This window comes from Capra hircus, chromosome 19, assembly GCF_001704415.2.
Source record: "Capra hircus breed San Clemente chromosome 19, ASM170441v1, whole genome shotgun sequence".
Classification (NCBI taxonomy): Eukaryota; Metazoa; Chordata; class Mammalia; order Artiodactyla; family Bovidae; genus Capra; species Capra hircus.
In genome coordinates, this window is record NC_030826.1 from 48,289,313 (window position 1) to 48,307,444 (window position 18,132).

Sequence of the window (18,132 nt, forward strand, 5' to 3'; positions counted from 1 at the left end):
TTTTAGAGGTAAGGCATTAACACCAATTAAAGCCTCAATAACCACAGTTTAAATGAAGTCTCATAAAATCCTACCCTCTCCTTGCAAACATGAGAAGACATTCAAATGAAGTATTAAGGTTGGTGAGAGACAGTTAAAGCTACCCATCAGATCTTTTCAGCAATAAACCCATGTTGACCCTAACAAACGGACCTATATCATAGTCACTGTGCTTTGGGTAACGTGGCTTCCTCTAGATTAACCCGTTAAATTTGAGGATGTCTTTCATCCTATTCTACATTTTGAAATCCTCCAGAGTTCCCTCAATTACTGGGCATTCATGACTCCTAGCTTGACTAGTTAAGAGCCCCAGGAGGCCTATGAAGACTAGCCTTTCTGTACTACCCCTGGCAGGAGAACACAGAACATGAATTCAATCTTAGCTTGTGGCCAACCATCTTGAAGGGTGTAGTCTTTCAGCCTCAGTAATAGTACAGCCCGGAGCAAATATAATCTCTCTCGAAAAGTTATTTGAAGACTTTTCCCAAATTACAAATTTCCAAAAGGAACAAAGTCATCCATATTCTCACTAAGCAATCTAAGTTAAGGGTGGGGCTATACACTTGTTCCCTGTTTTAGTATCTCCTTTCACCATTTAAATGACTATTCAAATGACTCACCTGATTTGGGGAGGCACCAAAAGAAAGCCTTTATGTAATTTAGCTAGAACTGCTAATCAACCTAAATCAATTGAATTTTAGTCCTTGCAATTAGAATAGATCACTTTAAGAAGAGCCTTCTGATCTCCCCACTTCCCGAAATGAAATTATAGAAAGGAGCAGTCAATTTTAGTTTTATGACTAAAAAAGACCATCTAAGCAGTTTTACATGACATTATATATGTAAAATAAAGTACCATTTCCACTTAATTCAGTCTTCAAATATTTTTTATTGGAAGGCCATGCATTGCCTTCATTTATTGTATTTCAAATCACTGTACATTTACTTTTGTGAAAACACTGCCTGCATTTTCTAGTACAAAAAAAACCTAAAAATTGTTTCAGGAATGTAGAGAAATATCCAACTTAAATAGCGAAAAAGTGCACCATAATTACTGCTGCACTGCAGTCATTTCTGCATTTCCCATGTTTCTTAAATAACTATCTTGTCTGATAACACACAATATAAAGAGCAATTATGAAAAACAGACATTTACATATACTTCTAAAGTCTTATTGAGAATATCCTGTTGGCATCGGATAACCAATCATAGGCGCAGCTGCAGTAGCAGGATATGCATATGCCTGTTGGTTCATACCATTGTGCATATTTGGAACGTTACTTCCATATTGCTGAGTGCTATCATAACCGTTCTGGTAAGTCCCTGTTGGATTACCAGTCCTAAAACTGGTCTGTATACCAGCAGACACGAAATTACTTCCAAAGCTCCCATTGGTGTAATTTGCAGCACTGTAAACACCATTCTGAGTTTTTGCCCCAAAATCTCTCTTAAGCAGACTAGAGTAACCGCGGTCATAATTTTCCCTGTCTCTAAATGTATTAAATCCACCCCTTTTGCCCGCAGAGTATCTGTCCCGCCGGTCATCCTTCATGCCTCCTCTACCCCTGGATCGACCTGTCAAGAAAAAAATTGCCAACTGGTTATTTCCATGGAACCAATCATTACTAACACAGAAAAGAATTTGGTAGCTCTATTTCAGAGTTATCTTCTCAACTCCTTTCTGCCCTCACCCACCAATCCCATCCAAATGGACTTGTTAACAATCATGTGACTCCACACCCACCAACATGTCTTTACCAAAGGTTGGTCTTACCTGAACCTCTGTCTTCGACCAACTGAAGCAACTTAGGATTAATTGCTTGATTAGCTTCCCGAAGCACAGAGATAAGGTCGCTCACTTGCTTTATGTTATTAGGTGTAAAGAAAGTGTATGCTGTGCCTGTTTTGGTACTGCGAGCAGTTCTTCCAATTCGATGAATATAATCCTCTGAGGAGTTAGGGTAGTCATAATTGATGACAAATTTCACATCTTCCACATCTGTAAGGTGTTGCAGTGTGGCAAAATAGCAATGTACAGGGTTTTGCACACCACAACAGCCAGACCAAAAATAAAAAGTTAGACAATTGTATTCCCAAGAAGGTATGGGCTGCAAAAAATACAGTTAAAATGGTTATCCATTCCCTGTAGGAATACCATTGAGGTTGAAGGTGGGGAAGAAAAAAAAGAAAAAGCACACGTCATCTGTATACCTTATTACCCACCCAATGATGGAGCGTGTCAAAAGGACGTGTGTATTTCCTAACATTCCCAAATTAGCAAGTCCCCTTACAGATCATCAAGTGACATCTGAATGCTTCTGCGCAGTAGGGCCACTTAAAAGTTCACAGCAACCTCCTCGTGTGCTCTCATTTTGAGGACCTTTCATCAAAAATGTACATGGTCCTTTGCGTTACACACTCATCAGAAGTTCAAAATTCTGGCCACACTGCTTGTCTTGCCAAGACCTTACAACCGCAGCTGCAAGAAAAACATACCTGTCCCCCAAAAGTTGTTTTTATGCACTGTGTCTCGTCTAGGCAAGCGCTTCCAAGAAGCCAGGATTCACTTGAGAATGTGTCTCTCTCTGGCAGGTCTCGACATGACGACTACTGTGTAGGTGAGGGAGGAACTTTCAAAGCACTGCTTTTTTTTCCCACTGACTATGTGTGAGAAGTTGCTCCTGCTCTAGATCTTATGTGCCAGTACTCACCAATTTGTAAAAGGCTTTTAGTACCTTTTAAAGCTGCTCTCTCCATTTCAAACTTGAACAAAAATTTCATTGAACATTGAAGTTTGGAAATATTTCTTCGACATTTCAGCAAACTCACTGAAACTCAAAGACCCACAGATCACAGTAAACAGTTTGAAACAATGCTGTACCATGGCAGTCATGCAAAGCATGGGACAGAAGAAATACCACGGCAGTGAACTGTGAGGATAACTTCCATTTTTTTCCCCCGGAGAGAACAGTTTACGGGGCAGAGGTGGTATGTTCTGCCTTTTGAAGATTACTGGCACACTTTCAGCTTTTCACCTCTCTAATCGACTGGAAGCAGCCAGCCGATCACTAGTCCTCCATCCCCCTCGAGTCCTCCGATTGTCATGCCTAGGCCTTGCCACAAAGACTGCACCTTTATATGAAAAAAACTTAGAAAAAATGCAGAGGTTAAAGAAAGCAATAAACTTTCTTTAAAAAAAATTATATGGGTATCTTCTGGGAAACCAAGCCATGAATTCGAGTTTGTACTAACCTAGCCCTCTGGAGGCCACATCTGTAGCAATCAGAATAGGAGCCTTTCCATGTTTGAATTCTGCAAAGGAAGGCACATATATAGCCATCAATATGAATGGTATTCTAAGTCTTTGGGGGGTGGGGGTGGGACCCCACACTTAAAATACTTACCATTTAGAACCCAGTCACGTTCCTGTTGACTCTTGTCACCATGGATACCCATGGCAGGCCACCTATATTAAAGAAAAGTTACATTAAGAGACTGGCATTTAAAACCTTGTAGATTTTAACCATGTGCTTTAACCGTTTTGGTCACAAACCCTTTTAACTCCATCTGAAATAAAGTATACATACAGTCTTTCCTATACATGTATACTACCAGATAATTTCCATCTTTGAAACTCAGAGCTATTAACCCTGATTAAACTTTGCCCCTTCTCCTGAACTCAGCTCTAATCAATATCTGCTTTAGTGGACGACAACCACACATACCCATCTCTCCTCATTTTTCTAGTGAGCTCATCACATCTTCTTTTGGTTTCAACAAAAACAATGGTTTTATTCTCCTTTTCACTCATGATCTCTTCCATTAGACGAATAAGCCTTGAAAGAAAAAATATTCTCAATTTTTTAAAAAGTTCATGGTTATGAACAAAACACCAACTTTTACTCACAGGGCTACAAGAGAACACCTGCTTAACCCTTTTAACCATTCTACCCTTTACCCTTAAACCACAAGACAATACTCTTTCTGTTAAGAATATAAAAAACAGTAATAGCCAATTACCTGAAGGAAGCAAAACAATTTTGAGCATGACAGATTTCAAATTAGCATTTAGATTCCACCCAACTGAAAGTCATTTTTAAGATAACTTGTGAAACAGTGACTCAACTTGTAAAGTTGTCTTCAGAGTTAGTCACTTACTTTTCATCCTTTTCTACGTCATGACACACATCCACAATCTGAAGAATGTTGTGATTTGCACTCAGTTCTAGTGCCCCAATGTTTATATGAATATAGTCTTTCAGGAAATCTTCAGCAAGCTGTCTTACTTCTTTTGGCCAAGTAGCACTCCACATTAGGGTTTGCCTATCAGGCTACAGATTTTTAGATTAAAAAAAAAAAGTCATTGCATTTCAAGAACAAATTTACAGCTTAATTTGAAGACATAACATTTAAAAGGGCACTCACTCTGATCTGGTCCACAATCTTCCTTATTTGGGGTTCAAATCCCATATCAAGCATTCTATCTGCTTCATCAAGGACAAGGTAGGTGGTTCTTCTTAGATTGGTTTTCCCACATTCTAAAAAGTCTATCAGTCTTCCAGGTGTTGCAATACAGATTTCCACACCTTTAATTAAACACACAAAAGTTACCATGACATCCAGAACTTTCTGCATGATCAGTGACAAATAAAACCTTTTTGGTTACATACCTCTCTCCAAATCACGTATTTGTGGTCCCTTGGGAGCACCACCATAAATGCAAGTAGACTTCAAGCGACATGCTCTACAGTATTCAGCAGCTACTTGCTGCACCTGTTGGGCCAGTTCCCGAGTAGGTGCCAGCACCAAGCACTAAGGAAAGAGAAAGTGGAACACCTTTAGGAGACCCCTGAATTCTAGTTTTAAAGTGTTAATTTACTGTTGCTACACTAGCAGATGATTTACATTGTCAATACCCAAAGCAGCTTTGTCCCTTCCTACACTGAAAAACATAACTTTCCATATAAAACCACCACAATTTTCTTTTGCTGGATATTCTACAAATCTCTACACTGTTAACCAAGTTAAGAGAATACAATGTACACTTACAATAGGCCCATCACCTCTCTCTAGGAATGGTTGATGATTGATGTGGACAATGGCAGGCAGCAAATACTATACAGAAGAAAGGCAAACAAAAGAAGTCATATTATAAAAACACTTCTGGTTTCTTTTAATTCCCAACCCATTTTTTTTCAGGACCTGTCACCTAACTCAAAGTTCCCCAAACTTACAGACAAAGTCTTCCCAGATCCAGTTTGTGCTACCCCAACCATATCCAATCCACTCAGAGCAACTGGCCATCCCTGAGCTTGAATAGCTGTGGGTTCAGTGAAGTTCTGCCTTGCAATCACATCCATGACATTTGCTGTAATGTTAAGAAGTAAACGTCAATAATGCCATGAGAAAGGGATTTTTTTTTAAAGGTGGGGAAAACTAGCACTTACCAGGGAAGTTTGCCTCATAAAAATTCAGGACTGGCTTTGGGCAGTTATGACCTCTAACTGTAATTTCCTTGCTTCTTCTGTATGTCTCTACCTCTTGCTACAAAAGAAATTTATAAAATTCAGTTATCTCACGAGGACTCCCCCTAACTAAACACACAACCAACACACCCGTAAGTTAATAATTATCAACATTAACATTCCTTTAAGTTTGCAAGACATTTCTAGTCAAACTTAAATGTCACTGAGTTACAAGCTGAAGAAACCACATGAAATTACTCACTGCTGTACGCCTAGCCAAATCGGGGTGTTCTTGATAAAAATTCTTCTCAAACTTGGGCAGCTCATCAAGATTCCACTTCTTTTTAACCAGTTTCTCTCCAGGGTTTCCAAACTTCTTTCCAGATAAGGGCCCTGCCCTACTACCTCCAAATCGAGGAGCACCAAACCTAAAATTTGAGGGAAAAAAAATTGCATTTTCAAACATGTACAGACTTATTTTACCATCCCTGCGCACATGCTAAAACTCAATGAAAGATTCTGGAGGTGCAAGTGCTGTCCTCAGTGATGGTCATTCTTTCAAAAGCCAGTTAGTACTACATCTCCCTCATTTCCCGTTATACGAAGTACACACCATTGAAAACAAATCAACAGCCCGGGATTTACTAGGTTGGAAACTGGCTGGCCAAGCTCTAAGAGTTCAGATACAAGGACAAACAACAGCTGGTGGATACTACTCTTTCACACAAGCTAAAGAATTAAATGCCTAAAAAAAATAAAGCAGAAGCTTAACACAGATGTTACTTAGCAGCTGTCCTGAACCAAGAGCTCTGATTTTAATAGGTAGCGGAACAACACAGGTAAGTGAGTGCAGAACACGGAGGGTGGCTCGGGGACAGTTAGGCAAGCCAATCGAGTTGGGGGGATCCCTCAAAACGGCTTCCTACCAAGGTAGCAAAATTATATAACGAAAGGAAAACGAGGAGGAGGAGCCGGAGACTACCGGGGGAGGAGTCCCGGCCCGGGCGGAGTCCTTCGGGCGGCGTTCCCGCTGGGGCGGCGCTTCCCCCTTTGTCTCGCATTTCTCTCTGCGCCACATTTTCTCGACGCTGCCATTTTGAGCTTCTCCGCCGGGCGGGGTAACAAAGGCGCCGCCGCCATGTCCGCCGCCGGCATTTTGTACCCACGGCTCGGCCACATGGCCGATTCCCGCGGCACCGGCCACCCTCCAATCCTCGCCGCATTAACGGCTTCGGAGGCGGCCCCCTCGGCACCCACAGAACCCCCAGATTCCTCAAAATTCCTGTAAGCTTACATCTAATAGTGGCGACTTCGCCTCAAAGCGCTGCGCTTTCCTCCCCTCAAAAAATGTGCTCGAAATTCTCCTAACAGTTGCCAAATCATCAAGGCCCCGATACCCCCTCCAAAACAAAAAAGAATCTTGAGGACCGTTAACATGAAAACTCCAGGTTTGGACAAATAACAAAATGGCGCAAGCCCTTTTCGATGGCGGAGGCCCGAGAATAGTCTTTAGAAGCCGAGTTGCCCCCGCCACCCCACCCCCGCAACCCTCATCGGTCTCCCATCCCCCACCCGCCGGGCCTGACAGGTCGGTTCCCACACTCACCCTCGATCCCGGCCACGGTCTCGGTCACTCGAATAACCCGACATGGCGTCAATGGTTGCGGTTGGCGGGAAGCGAAGCGGAGAGAATCGGGTGCGACGAGTCGCTGGAGGTGGCTCCGGCGACGGCAAAGCCTTGCGGGGGCGGCAGAGGCGGAGGGACGACGATGACAGAAGCCAAGGCTGCCCAACAAGAGACCGGTGGAAATGAATGAGGTGCCGGCCGCGTCCCGGCAGCCGGTTTTATAGCCTGGCCCGCCTCCTCCGCCGCAGAGAATGCTGGGAGCCGCTCTATGACCTAATCACTCCGCCCCTGCGCAGAGGTATTAACGCCTGCCGGCGTTCCGGGATCCGCCATTTTCTCGCCCCTCCCCCCGGGCCCTTTGCCGACTTTTCGCCCCTTTCAAGGATAGGACCCGCCCCCACCCCGCGGTCCTCCACTGGGATGCCTCAGCCTGCACTCTCTTGACTTCACCTTTTTCTGGTCTTTCACACTTCAGGGAAACTACTGCGCCCTTTTCCAGGTCTAGCCCAGACAATAAAATGTCCAGCCCAGGTCAACTCCCTCGGTCCCCTTGAAGATGTTTACGTCTCCAAAGAGCCTTTACACCCATTACTAGGGGCGACAGGAAGGCGGAGCCTGACATTGTCACGTGGCTGCCCCGCCCGCCGAGTGAGCGGGACGCACTACTTCCCCAGTTGGCGTCGGCGGAGGAGTACAAGACGAAATAGCTCACCGGAAGTGCCGTGCTAATGCCCTCGGGAAATCGGCCGGGGCTGTTGGGCGACCCGAACTGTTAAACCCACCCACCCCAGGACCCCTGAGCGGGATCTGGCTGGTGAAAAATGGTATCTAGAGTTCGCAAACCGCCACCTCGGCACGTGCCGCCAAAGGAAGTACTCCCGCGGTGACCAATCAGCAGCGAGAAGCCGTTTTAACGTCCCTCCCTCCTTCACCGCACCCCTTCCCGGCACTTTCGTTTGCTTCCTCTGCTGTCAGCCCTGGGTCTGCGCCGTGCGGCCCTTTCAGGACGCCGTCCCGCGCGCGCCCGGCTAGGAGTCCGGCGGCGACTTGCCCCCGCGACATGGCCGGCTCAGAGGCTGGTGAGTCTCTGCGTGGAGCCCCGTTTGTGTGTGGGCTCAAGTCCCCTTTCAGTCCAAGTCCTGAACGCCCCTCCCCATCTTATCTTGAGGCTTCGGGTGGGTGTGGGTTGCCGGCGGGGCTTGTGAGACAACCCGGTCGTAGTTGGCGGGTTCTCTGGCTGGGGCTTCTTAGTCCCGCTCCCTGGCGCATTCGAAGTTGTCGAGCCTGATTTGGGGCGGGGAGACAAGGGCCCTGCGGCGAGGCCCGCAGCACGCGAGCATGTTGGCTGTAAATGATCAGAAAGTGTCTTTCCCTAGACTGGTATTTTCTAGGGAGTGTGCCCTCCGCTCCTGCACTGCGGAGCCTGAGGCTGAGTATTAGCACTCTAAAAATCTATTGTTGTCATCCCAAAGCGGAATAGTGGTGGATTTTCCCGCTTCAGTGCTTTCTACGGTTACCGGCTTTCTGTAGCGCAGTTTTTGAAAAGAGAGTTGATTGGGTTGTCTAGGACGCTTTCATCTTTTTTTCCAAGACAGCGTTCAAACCAGTTGTCATGGTTTGATCTGCTGTAAGTAATGGGCACTGGGAGAGGGAGTTAAGGTGCCTTGACACGCCCTCACATACACATGTTTATTTCTAGAACATACTGAAGATAACGTGCACAATAAAAGAACTTGCCCCTTAATCGCCAGTTATTTCAGGGAACAAGTGTTTCAGGTTTGCTTCATTACCTTTGGTTGAGAAGCCCTTGAAATAATTTGGCTAATCCCAACGGAGGGGTGATACACAGGAAACTTCGATAGGGTTAGTGATGTGCTAGCTCTGAATTTAAAGGCGTTTTTATGAATTTCCCATGTCTGTTTTCATATACGTCAAGTATAATTAAAAATAGAACTAACAAATCCAGTAGTGTTGGTGCCATTACTCTAGTTCTTCACAGGCTAGATTAATCACCACGTATTTGGGCAGCAGAGAAATTCCAACTTGCACAAGATAATTGGGTTAAAAACATGACTAATGCTATAGGGAATTTGAAGCAACATCCATTAATTAGTTTCTAGTAGCCTGACATTTATCATTAATAAACTGTCTTGTTTGTGACATCCTGTTTACTTGTAAATGTGTTGAAAAAACATCTACCTGTGGTTAGTAAAATGAGATCTATGGTAAGTAACTCAAGATTTTAGGTTGCAGCAGTGAAAATTGAATTTGCATCATAGTTTTGACTAAATTGAAATTAGAGCTTTTTGGAAGTCATCCCAAGAAATTAAATACAGCTTTTCAAAAATCACCCCTAGTTCAGTGGTTAGGGCTCCACCTTCCAGTGCAGAGGATGCAGGTGTGATCCTTGTTAAGGGATTTAAGATCCCTTATACTGTAGGGTGTAGCCAAAAAAATTATTTTTAATTGAAAAATAAATCACCTAGGAGGGTCTTCGAAATTCTCTAACAATCAGATTCCTTATCTTCTATTGAATTTAGTGTCTGTGTTTGTGGAGGTTATTTTTTAAAGAAATGTGTTTGATTTTTTCCTAGTATTAGTTAGACTAATCTTTTCCCTACTTTCCCAACAGAGTGGATAACTGTTGCCAATAATCTTCTTTTGAAATGTCACATACACCTGAGGATTCGAGAACTAGAAGACTGTGATGCTAATGTTTTTATTGCTCTTTATCAATCCATTTTGGGAGAAAAGGTACCAGGTAAGAATGCTTAAAAGCAGGAATAATAGTGTCTATATAGTGTCTATATCTTAAGCCAGATGTTTCTAGTGCTTTTTAGTTAGATCTTATATATAAAGTCTTGAGATTTCTCTTTGTATCTTGTTTTTATCTAAATAATAGCATTCATTGCCTTAATAAATATCTTAGGAGACCCACTTATAGTAACTGCCTTGGTCATCAACTGGTTTAATCATTCATAATGTCGTGTGAAAGTCACACCTTCTCTGTAAATGTACCTGCATGGGTTCTAAGAAAGTGAAAGAAAGAAAGGGAAGTCACGCATTCGTGTCCGACTCTTTGCGACCCCATGGACTGTAACCTACCAGGCTCCTCTGTCCATGGGATGCTCCAGGCAAGAATACTGGAGTGGGTTGCCATTTCCTTCTTCAGGGGATCTTCCCAACCCAGGGATCGAATCCTGGTCGCCTGCATTGCGGGCAGATACTTTACCGTCTGAGCCACGAGGGAAGCGTGGGTTCTAAAATTGAATTTGAAGACTTGTTGAGTCTTGGTATTTAACCAGTGTTATGGATAAGAATTGTTTGTCCTGTGTGCCTGGTTGAGTATCTCAGAGTCCTTATCCATAGATTGCTCTGCTACTTCTCCATCTTTGTATTGTTTATAACTGTTAAGCACTAAAGCTCTGTACAATCTCTCTTCGATCCATTGTTATGAGTCAGTGCCCTCATCACTTCCTGGAATAATGGGATAGCCTCCAGCTGGTATCTTTATTACTAGTCTCTTAGAGTACAGAAGTGAAGTGAAGTCGCTCAGTCGTGTCTGACTTTTTGCAACCCCATGGACTATAGTCTACCATGGGATTTTCCAGGCAAGAGTACTAGAGTGGGTTGCCATTTGGGCATGTAGTTATTGAATCAGTCTTTTAAAATACTTATTTCATCTTTCCCCAAGACAGTTATCTTCCTCAATACAAGAGGAGAAACTCCAAATTTAAGTTGTTATTAAGATCTTTCTGCTCTGATCTATACTGATCTTAAAAGCCTTTATGCCAGTAATTCCCAATAGCTTGCTTTAACAGCACATATATGAATCCTCCTTTCACACCTGTTATGGGTTTTTTCCCTCTCACGGAAAGCAGCCTGGGGTTATGGGTTAAAGTCCCAACTCGCGGGTTCTCTCTCGTTAGAGTAATAGTATCTCCTTGAATTTATGGATCTATTTAGCTTTCTTTAGCATGGCACTTATTATGGAGCATGTTCATATATGTGTTGTGTATGTGTGTGTGTTAGTCGCCCAGTTGTGTCTGACTCTGCGACCCCATGGACTGTAGCCCACCAGGCTCCTCTGCCCATTGGAGTTGGTTGCCATTTCCTTCTCCATATATATGTTGATTGACTATATATTCAACGAATAAAGATTCCACTTTGTGGAATTCAGGTTCTGTTTATCTGTATGTTATAGCCCACTCTGAGCAGAGCTCAGAGGCCTGGTCAGAGACAGGTAGATGAAAACTTGGACTTGCATAGGGTGCAAAATTACATAGTTTTTTCCCCACAGATCTCATAGCTATTCCCAGGAATCAAGAGGATGAAGCTCACAATGTACAAGCAGTGATTGATTCGCTAGCTTTGGATTACCTACAGGTCAGCCTGTCTCACATAACAGGTTGGTATGTATTAATCATCGGATAATTTTGGATTTTACTACAATATTTTGTTGGATAGAACTTGGCCTTGTTTTACCAAATGAGTAAGGTTGTGAAATAGACCAAACAACAAGACTGAACCAAGACAATTCACTGGTATAGTTAAGACAACATCCTTAAAAGCTTTTCCAGGAGAGTCATACATTGAGTTTGGGATAGGTCTCAGAATCCTAGCTGGTAATTTGAACTGTGTTTTGTTGTTGTTACTATTTTATAGTTACCATTCTGTTTGTTTGTAGTAACTAAAAATCAGAAACACCTGAGTGTCCATTAATAGGGACAGGTTAAATAAATTACTATAGTTCCTTATAGGGAACTACTCTATAGCTATAAAAGATAATTGATGATGCTCTTTATATATCAATAAAATGTTCCATATTCATGAAATGATCTCTAATATATATTGTATGAGAAAAATATGATGTAGTCATAATGCTGATTTGCAGAACATGCTATTATTTGTAAAAACAAATTCAGAAGTTATATGCAGTTGATTGAATGCAGAAGGACTCTCTAGAAGTACATGTAAGAAAATTAATTCTGATTGCCTCCAATGAGATAAACTGGACAAAGGTGGGATGAGATTTTTCATTTTATACCTTTTACACTTTTAAAATTTTGAACCATATGAATGTATTCCCTGTTCGGAATAAAACTGTAAATTGTTTTTCAGCCTTTTTCCAAAACAGTATCCATGCTTATATTCAAAAGCCAAACACAACAAATTCATTTGTAAATCTCTGTTTTGGTAGATAGAAAATGAGGGTTATTTCAGTAAATTATTTCAACCTAATGAACAGAGGAAATTTTGGAGACTTGAAACTATACCTGAATCACTAAGAGAAAGTGTATACTGTTTCATCCTTTTACAGTCGTCAAAAGAGATACATCTTAGTCAGGATGGAACATTTATATCTTATTTTGGTAGTGATAGCAAAATTTTACAGAAATACTGTCTTTAAGTTTTTTAGTGTAGTTCAAGGTGAGTAAGTGTGGTAAATTAGTTTGGGGAAAATTCATTTTGAGGGATAATGCGGGGACTTCCCTGTTCTTTGGAAATGGCTTCTCTGCCAATTGGGCAATTTTTGGTATTTGTATTTACTGTTTAAACATACTGTATACCAAGATTGTGTCTGCTTATAGAACTTCTGGTGTGTGGAGTTGCCTCTAACAACTCATACCCACCCCACAGAAAGTTGCAAAACTGCTTACCTCCTGTAGTAGACTGCAAAGCGGCTTTTTACTTCTTGTGTGCTGTTTAAAGCAGTTTCTCCTACACGCTGAAGCACTGCTTTCTGGCGGATAGTCTTGTTGCTGGGTTGGCAGAGTATGCTCCCCATCCTGGAAACCAGAAGTCTTGGATATGTCCTTGGGGTATGCTTGTGTACCTTGTTAAGCCAGAAAACACAGGGCTTAAAAACAAAACAAAACATAGGGCTTAAGATTTCTGTTTAGTTGTTTTAAACAGAAAAAAAAAACTAACATTGACTGTCTTTACTGGAGTGTTGTAAAACATCAAATTCCTGGTTTAGTTTTTTGGGGTTTTTTTCTGCATCATGACTAAGGTTATGAATGATTGGATTATCTCAAATATCAAATTTCCACTTTGCCTCTCCCATGCTTGTTTGAATTCATGCCAAATCTAATCTCCCAAAGGACAGCCCAAGTGTGTCAGGAGTTTTAAGTTCCATCCATACCTCAGGTTGCTCAGAGTCCATTTTAGGTGACATTAAACATGTCAATTTTTCATGCTTTTGCAGCCCATTTCTTGTCAACATTTCAACTTAACATTTATTTAAAATCTATTTGAGCCAGGTACTGTGCTGGAGACTTTAAACAGTTAGTTTAAATGTTAGTTAGTTTCTAGGTATTAAGTTGGTGTAATGGAAGGTAAGGCTGGAGAGCTGGGGGTAAGGTGAGATTAAAAGGAGTTTTATATGCAGGGAACCGGCTCAGTTTTTAATTAAAAAATGGTATAACGTGTAGTAAGTGAATAGGAGTTAACCAGTTTTAAAAATTAGGAATTCCTGATGAAGGTATCTGAAGTTTGTTTTTGTTTTATGTTCTCTGCTGCTGTTGTCTTCAGAACAAGGCATGCCACCATCATCCCATGTTCACCAGGCTAGTAAAATTCAGCTTAATTGTTTATACTTTAGTGTAAATCTTATAGGATGAAATTCACTTATTTTGCTTCTTCATAAATGAAGGGCTGTGCCAATGAATTACCACCCATAATGTTCAGGACTACCTTTTTCAAATATAATCAAGTATCAGGAAATTGATATTTTTAATATTTACACTGTTATTTTTTGTTTTGGGTTAATTTATAATCCTGTGTCCTGAACAATATTTTTACACTGGTATATCCATTTCAAAATCATGAGGCTTTCAATTTCTTGGTTAATTTTTTTTAATAGCTCTGTATTCTGTGTTCAGGAGAAAATATAGTGAAAGGAGATAAAGAATCTATTAAGAATCTTCTAGAAATATTTGATGGGTTGCTGGAGTATCTTACAGAACACATCAGTGAAACATCTCAGGAGAAGAGTAAGTTTAAGAATAAAATTTGGCTTTTTTTATATTCTGTTATCTCCCTTTTTATCTTTTATCTTTTTGCCTATTTTTGTCCTTAGAAATTAGAATCACTAATACACTGTATCTGACGAATTTAATTGTAAATTAAATTTCAGTTCTCACTGTTGAAGTGGTTGAAAACTCTTATCTAATCATCACATGCTTTGTCAGCTTGGGTATTGCTTGTAAATTACTTTAAAGTTAATATATAATAGGAAGCTAAATCTAGTTAAAATTGCTTATTGTCCTATTATTACATGAAATTCCTTACTCAGTAATTCCCATGTCAGAACTGCCATTTTTGTGTAAATTTGGATATTGCCAAGGCATCAACAGGAAGAGTTGGTATGTTTCTGTCTTCATCCTACACCTAGGTTTGTGACAGCTTGAATATTTTTTATTTTACTCTTCAGGTAATTTAGTTCCCCAAATTATAACACTTTGTTGTGTGAAATTTTGATTTTATGGTTTTTTATTGCTGTATTATTAATATTTTCCAAAAGTGTTCTGGTTATATTTAAACTGTATCACTAGTGTATAGGAGTTATTCATAATCTTTGACTCCATAAATCCCATTTCTAGGGATTTATCCTGAAGAAATAGTACAGAAGGAAGTTAGGGACTTCCTTGATAGTTAAGTGGCTAAGACTCTGTACTCTCAATACAGGGGCCTGGGTTTGATCCCTGGTCAGAGAACTAGATCCCACAGGCTGCACTGAAGATTGAAAAATCCCAGGTGCCACAACTAAGACCTAATGTAGCCAAATAATATAAAATAAGTTTTTTATAAAACAAGTGCTTAGAGGTTTTCATGCATTGTTACTTATCAATGAAAAAAAAAAGAACCTATATGTCTTACCAATCTGGACTGATCAGTAAACAATACAGAAGTACATACAGGTTTCTCCTGCCTGCTGAGAAACCTGTATGCAGGTCAAGAAGCAACAGTTAGAACTGGACATGGAACAATGGACTGGCTCCAGATTGGAAAAGGAGTGCATCAGGCTGTATATTGTCACCCTGCTTGTTTAACTTACATTCAGAGTACATCATGCAAAATGGCGGGCTGGATGAAGCACAAGCTGGAATGAAGATTGCCAGGAGAAAGATCAATAACCTCAGATATGCAGATAACACCATACTTACGGCAGAAAGTGAAGAGGAACTAAAGAGCCTCTTGATGAAAGTGAAAGAGGAGAGTGAAAAAGCTGGCTTAAAACAACATTCAAAAAAATGAAGATCATGGCATCCTGTCCCATCACGTTATGGCAGATAGATGGAGAAACAATGGAAACATTGACAGACTTTATTTTCTTGTGTTTCAAAATCACTGCAGATAGTGACTATAGCCATGAAATTAAAAGATGCTTGCTCCTTGGAAGAAGAGCTATGACCAAACCAGACAGCATATTAAAAAGCTGAGATGTTACTTTGCCAACAGAGGTTCAAGTAGTCAAAACTATGGTTTTTCCAGCAGTCATGTATGGATGTGGGAGTTGGACCATAAAGAAGGCTGAGTGCTAAAGGACTGATGCTTTTGAACTGTGGTGTTGGAGGAGACTCTTGAGAGTCCCTTGGACTGCAAGGAGATCAAACCAGTCAATCTTAAAGGAAATCAGTCCTGAATGTTCATTGGAAGGACTGGTGCTGAAGCTGAAGCTCCAGTACTTTGGCCACCTGATACGAAGAGCGACCTTATTTGAAAAGCCCCTGACGCTGAGAAAGACTGAAGGCAGGAGGAGAAGGGGACAACAGAGGATGAGGTGGTTGGATGGCATCACCGACTCAATGGACATGAGTTTGAACCAGCTCCAGGAGATGGTGAAGGACAGGCAAGCCTGGCGTGCTGTAGTCCATGGGGTCACATAGAGTCGGACAAAACTGAGTTGACTGAACAACAAAAACATTAATATACAGTGAATAATATATGACTCAGATAGGTTTGCTATTGTGAAGTTATCCAAAACCAGTTTTTAGCAGCCATAGCAATTTATATTGGAGAAGGCAATGGCACCCCACTCCAGTACTCTTGCCTGGAAAATCCTATGGACGGCGGAGCCTGGTGGGCTGCAGTTCATGGGGTCGCTAAGAGTCAGATACGACTGAGCAACCTCACTTTCACTTTTCACTTTCATGCATTGGAGAAGGAAATGGCAACCCACTCCAGTGTTCATGCCTGGAGAATCCCGGGGACAGGGGAGCCTGGTTTGCTGCCGTCCATGGGGTCGCACAGAGTCAGACACGACTGAAGCGACTTAGCAGCAGGAGCAGCAGCAGCAATTTATATAACTTCTAGTACAAATGAAGACAAAAAATGGGGGCAGGCTCATGATTTCTTAATTCTCACATTGTTGATGCTGATAACTATGCCATGATTATAACATCTGAAATTAGTCTTAAATTCTTCAGAGATAGTTTTCTATCTTTTATCCTTGTTGCTGAAAAGATTTAAAAGCATATAGAGATAAGGCCTAGAAGGAAAGTTTGAAGGATCCCCCATACTCTATATTTCTTTTTATTTTAATTTCAAAAAACTTAAGAGTGTGTAATATATTAATATGTTAAATATCAACTTAGGAACACTGGGAAGAGTCAAAGCTGCATGCCGTATTTATTGCTCTCAAAGCTATACTCAAGTTAGGGAGAGTGCCATAAGTACATACGATAAAAAGTGTAACAGAATTGGGAGGGAGTGAGTGACATGCAAAAAAAACCTGACCTAATTCAAGGCTGCCATAGGTATTTCAATGCTCTATGGTTTTCTAGTCATTTTAGCAGCAAAAGTAAGAGGAAGAAAACTTCCTGTAGGAGATTGATTGATTTGAAACATTCTAGAGACGGCAGTTTTTATGACATAGTACTTGATTACAGGTAGTGGGGGATGATAATGGGAATGGAGAGGAGGACAGAACTGAGAGATACTTATATGCGAGGCTAGTGAAAAATGAAATGCTGAGTGGGGAATCTTCCCGGGGAGGTCAGGAGGCTATGGTGAGCTTAGTGCTGCTAGGAGGGAGTTGCTCTCGTGGAGTTGGAGAATGTTTTCTAAAGTCTGGACCTCAACTTTGCAGGTCCAGATTTATACAGCAGTATTACCTGGAGCTGATCAGAATCTCAAAATGCCAATTAAAAACAGGAAATATTTATTACTAGTCAAGTCAGGTATAGGGCAGTTTCTTCTGAGCTGGTATTATTGTTTACCACTGAAGAACGAGGAATTTGAAGGCAAACTGTGGACTCGGTGCTGCTGCCCACTGTATGACTAAATTTCCACCCTCATGTATGACTGAACCGTTCTAAGCTGCAGTTTTCTCCATCGGAAATTCTTTCACGGTTGTAGGAAAGGTTAATAGATACACATAAGTGGTTTAGTACTGAGCCTAGCCCAGAGTTACTACGCAATGAATATTGACTAATGTTGTTAAAATGTTGTTTGGTGAATATAGAAATAGAAAAAAGTAAGAAGTGGGATGAGAATATGCAGACAGGTAGGTCTGAAGTAGGAGATTTCACCCACATACCTCCTAGAATCACTCCCTTAGTTACTGCCACTGTGAAAATGTATTTCTCTAGTATGTTGGGTAGAAAAAAAGGTTGATAGTCTTCTCTTTTTTTGGCCACTCGGTATGGCATGTGGGATCCTAGTTTCCCGACCAGGGATGAACCCCTGCAGAAGTGAGAAGTGCAGAGTCTTAACCACTGGATCACCAGGGAATTCCCAAGATTGATAGTCTTAAGGAAAATTTCATCCACGCCCTCATGTGGTCTCTCTCTTTGGTTAGGGCATGGCTGCCTGGGAGCTTGAGTTAGGCTGACTCAGTCATGTTTCTCTGAAGCTACACCCTAGTCATTCTGCCTCAGACATCCCTTACAGATAGAGAGGTATGAAGAATGCATGAACCTACCACCTAGCTTAAAGAAGAAAACATTGCTAGTACAACCGTAGACTCTGCTGAGAAAGCAGCACTTGTGTTGCTT

At 41.4% G+C, this 18,132-nt stretch overlaps 2 protein-coding genes across 4 annotated transcripts in view; one reads left to right on the forward strand and one right to left on the reverse strand.

Annotated features, from left to right (window-relative positions):
• Positions 1-7,463, reverse strand: DDX5 (DEAD-box helicase 5). Its single transcript, XM_018065360.1, has 13 exons — positions 7,112-7,463; positions 5,768-5,933; positions 5,488-5,584; positions 5,275-5,408; positions 5,090-5,155; positions 4,711-4,852; positions 4,466-4,626; positions 4,199-4,371; positions 3,766-3,876; positions 3,445-3,506; positions 3,293-3,352; positions 1,815-2,039; positions 1-1,615 (listed from the first exon to the last, which is right to left on the reverse strand). Exons 1-13 carry the CDS (start codon positions 7,153-7,155, stop codon positions 1,212-1,214), a joined length of 1,845 nt encoding a protein of 614 aa, XP_017920849.1. The 5' UTR covers positions 7,156-7,463; the 3' UTR covers positions 1-1,211.
• The window catches only part of CEP95 (centrosomal protein 95), a 36,932-nt gene continuing 26,650 nt past the window's right edge, over positions 7,851-18,132 (forward strand). For 2 of the 3 annotated variants that reach the window (XM_005694013.3, XM_005694014.3), the window contains exons 1-4: positions 7,851-8,211; positions 9,765-9,893; positions 11,433-11,540; positions 14,017-14,127. In XM_005694013.3, the coding sequence (XP_005694070.1) occupies positions 8,193-8,211; positions 9,765-9,893; positions 11,433-11,540; positions 14,017-14,127 (367 nt within the window). In that variant the 5' untranslated portion in view covers positions 7,851-8,192. The remainder of the gene's footprint in view (positions 8,212-9,764; positions 9,894-11,432; positions 11,541-14,016; positions 14,128-18,132) is intronic. The other variant, XM_013972299.2, reaches the window with a different exon arrangement.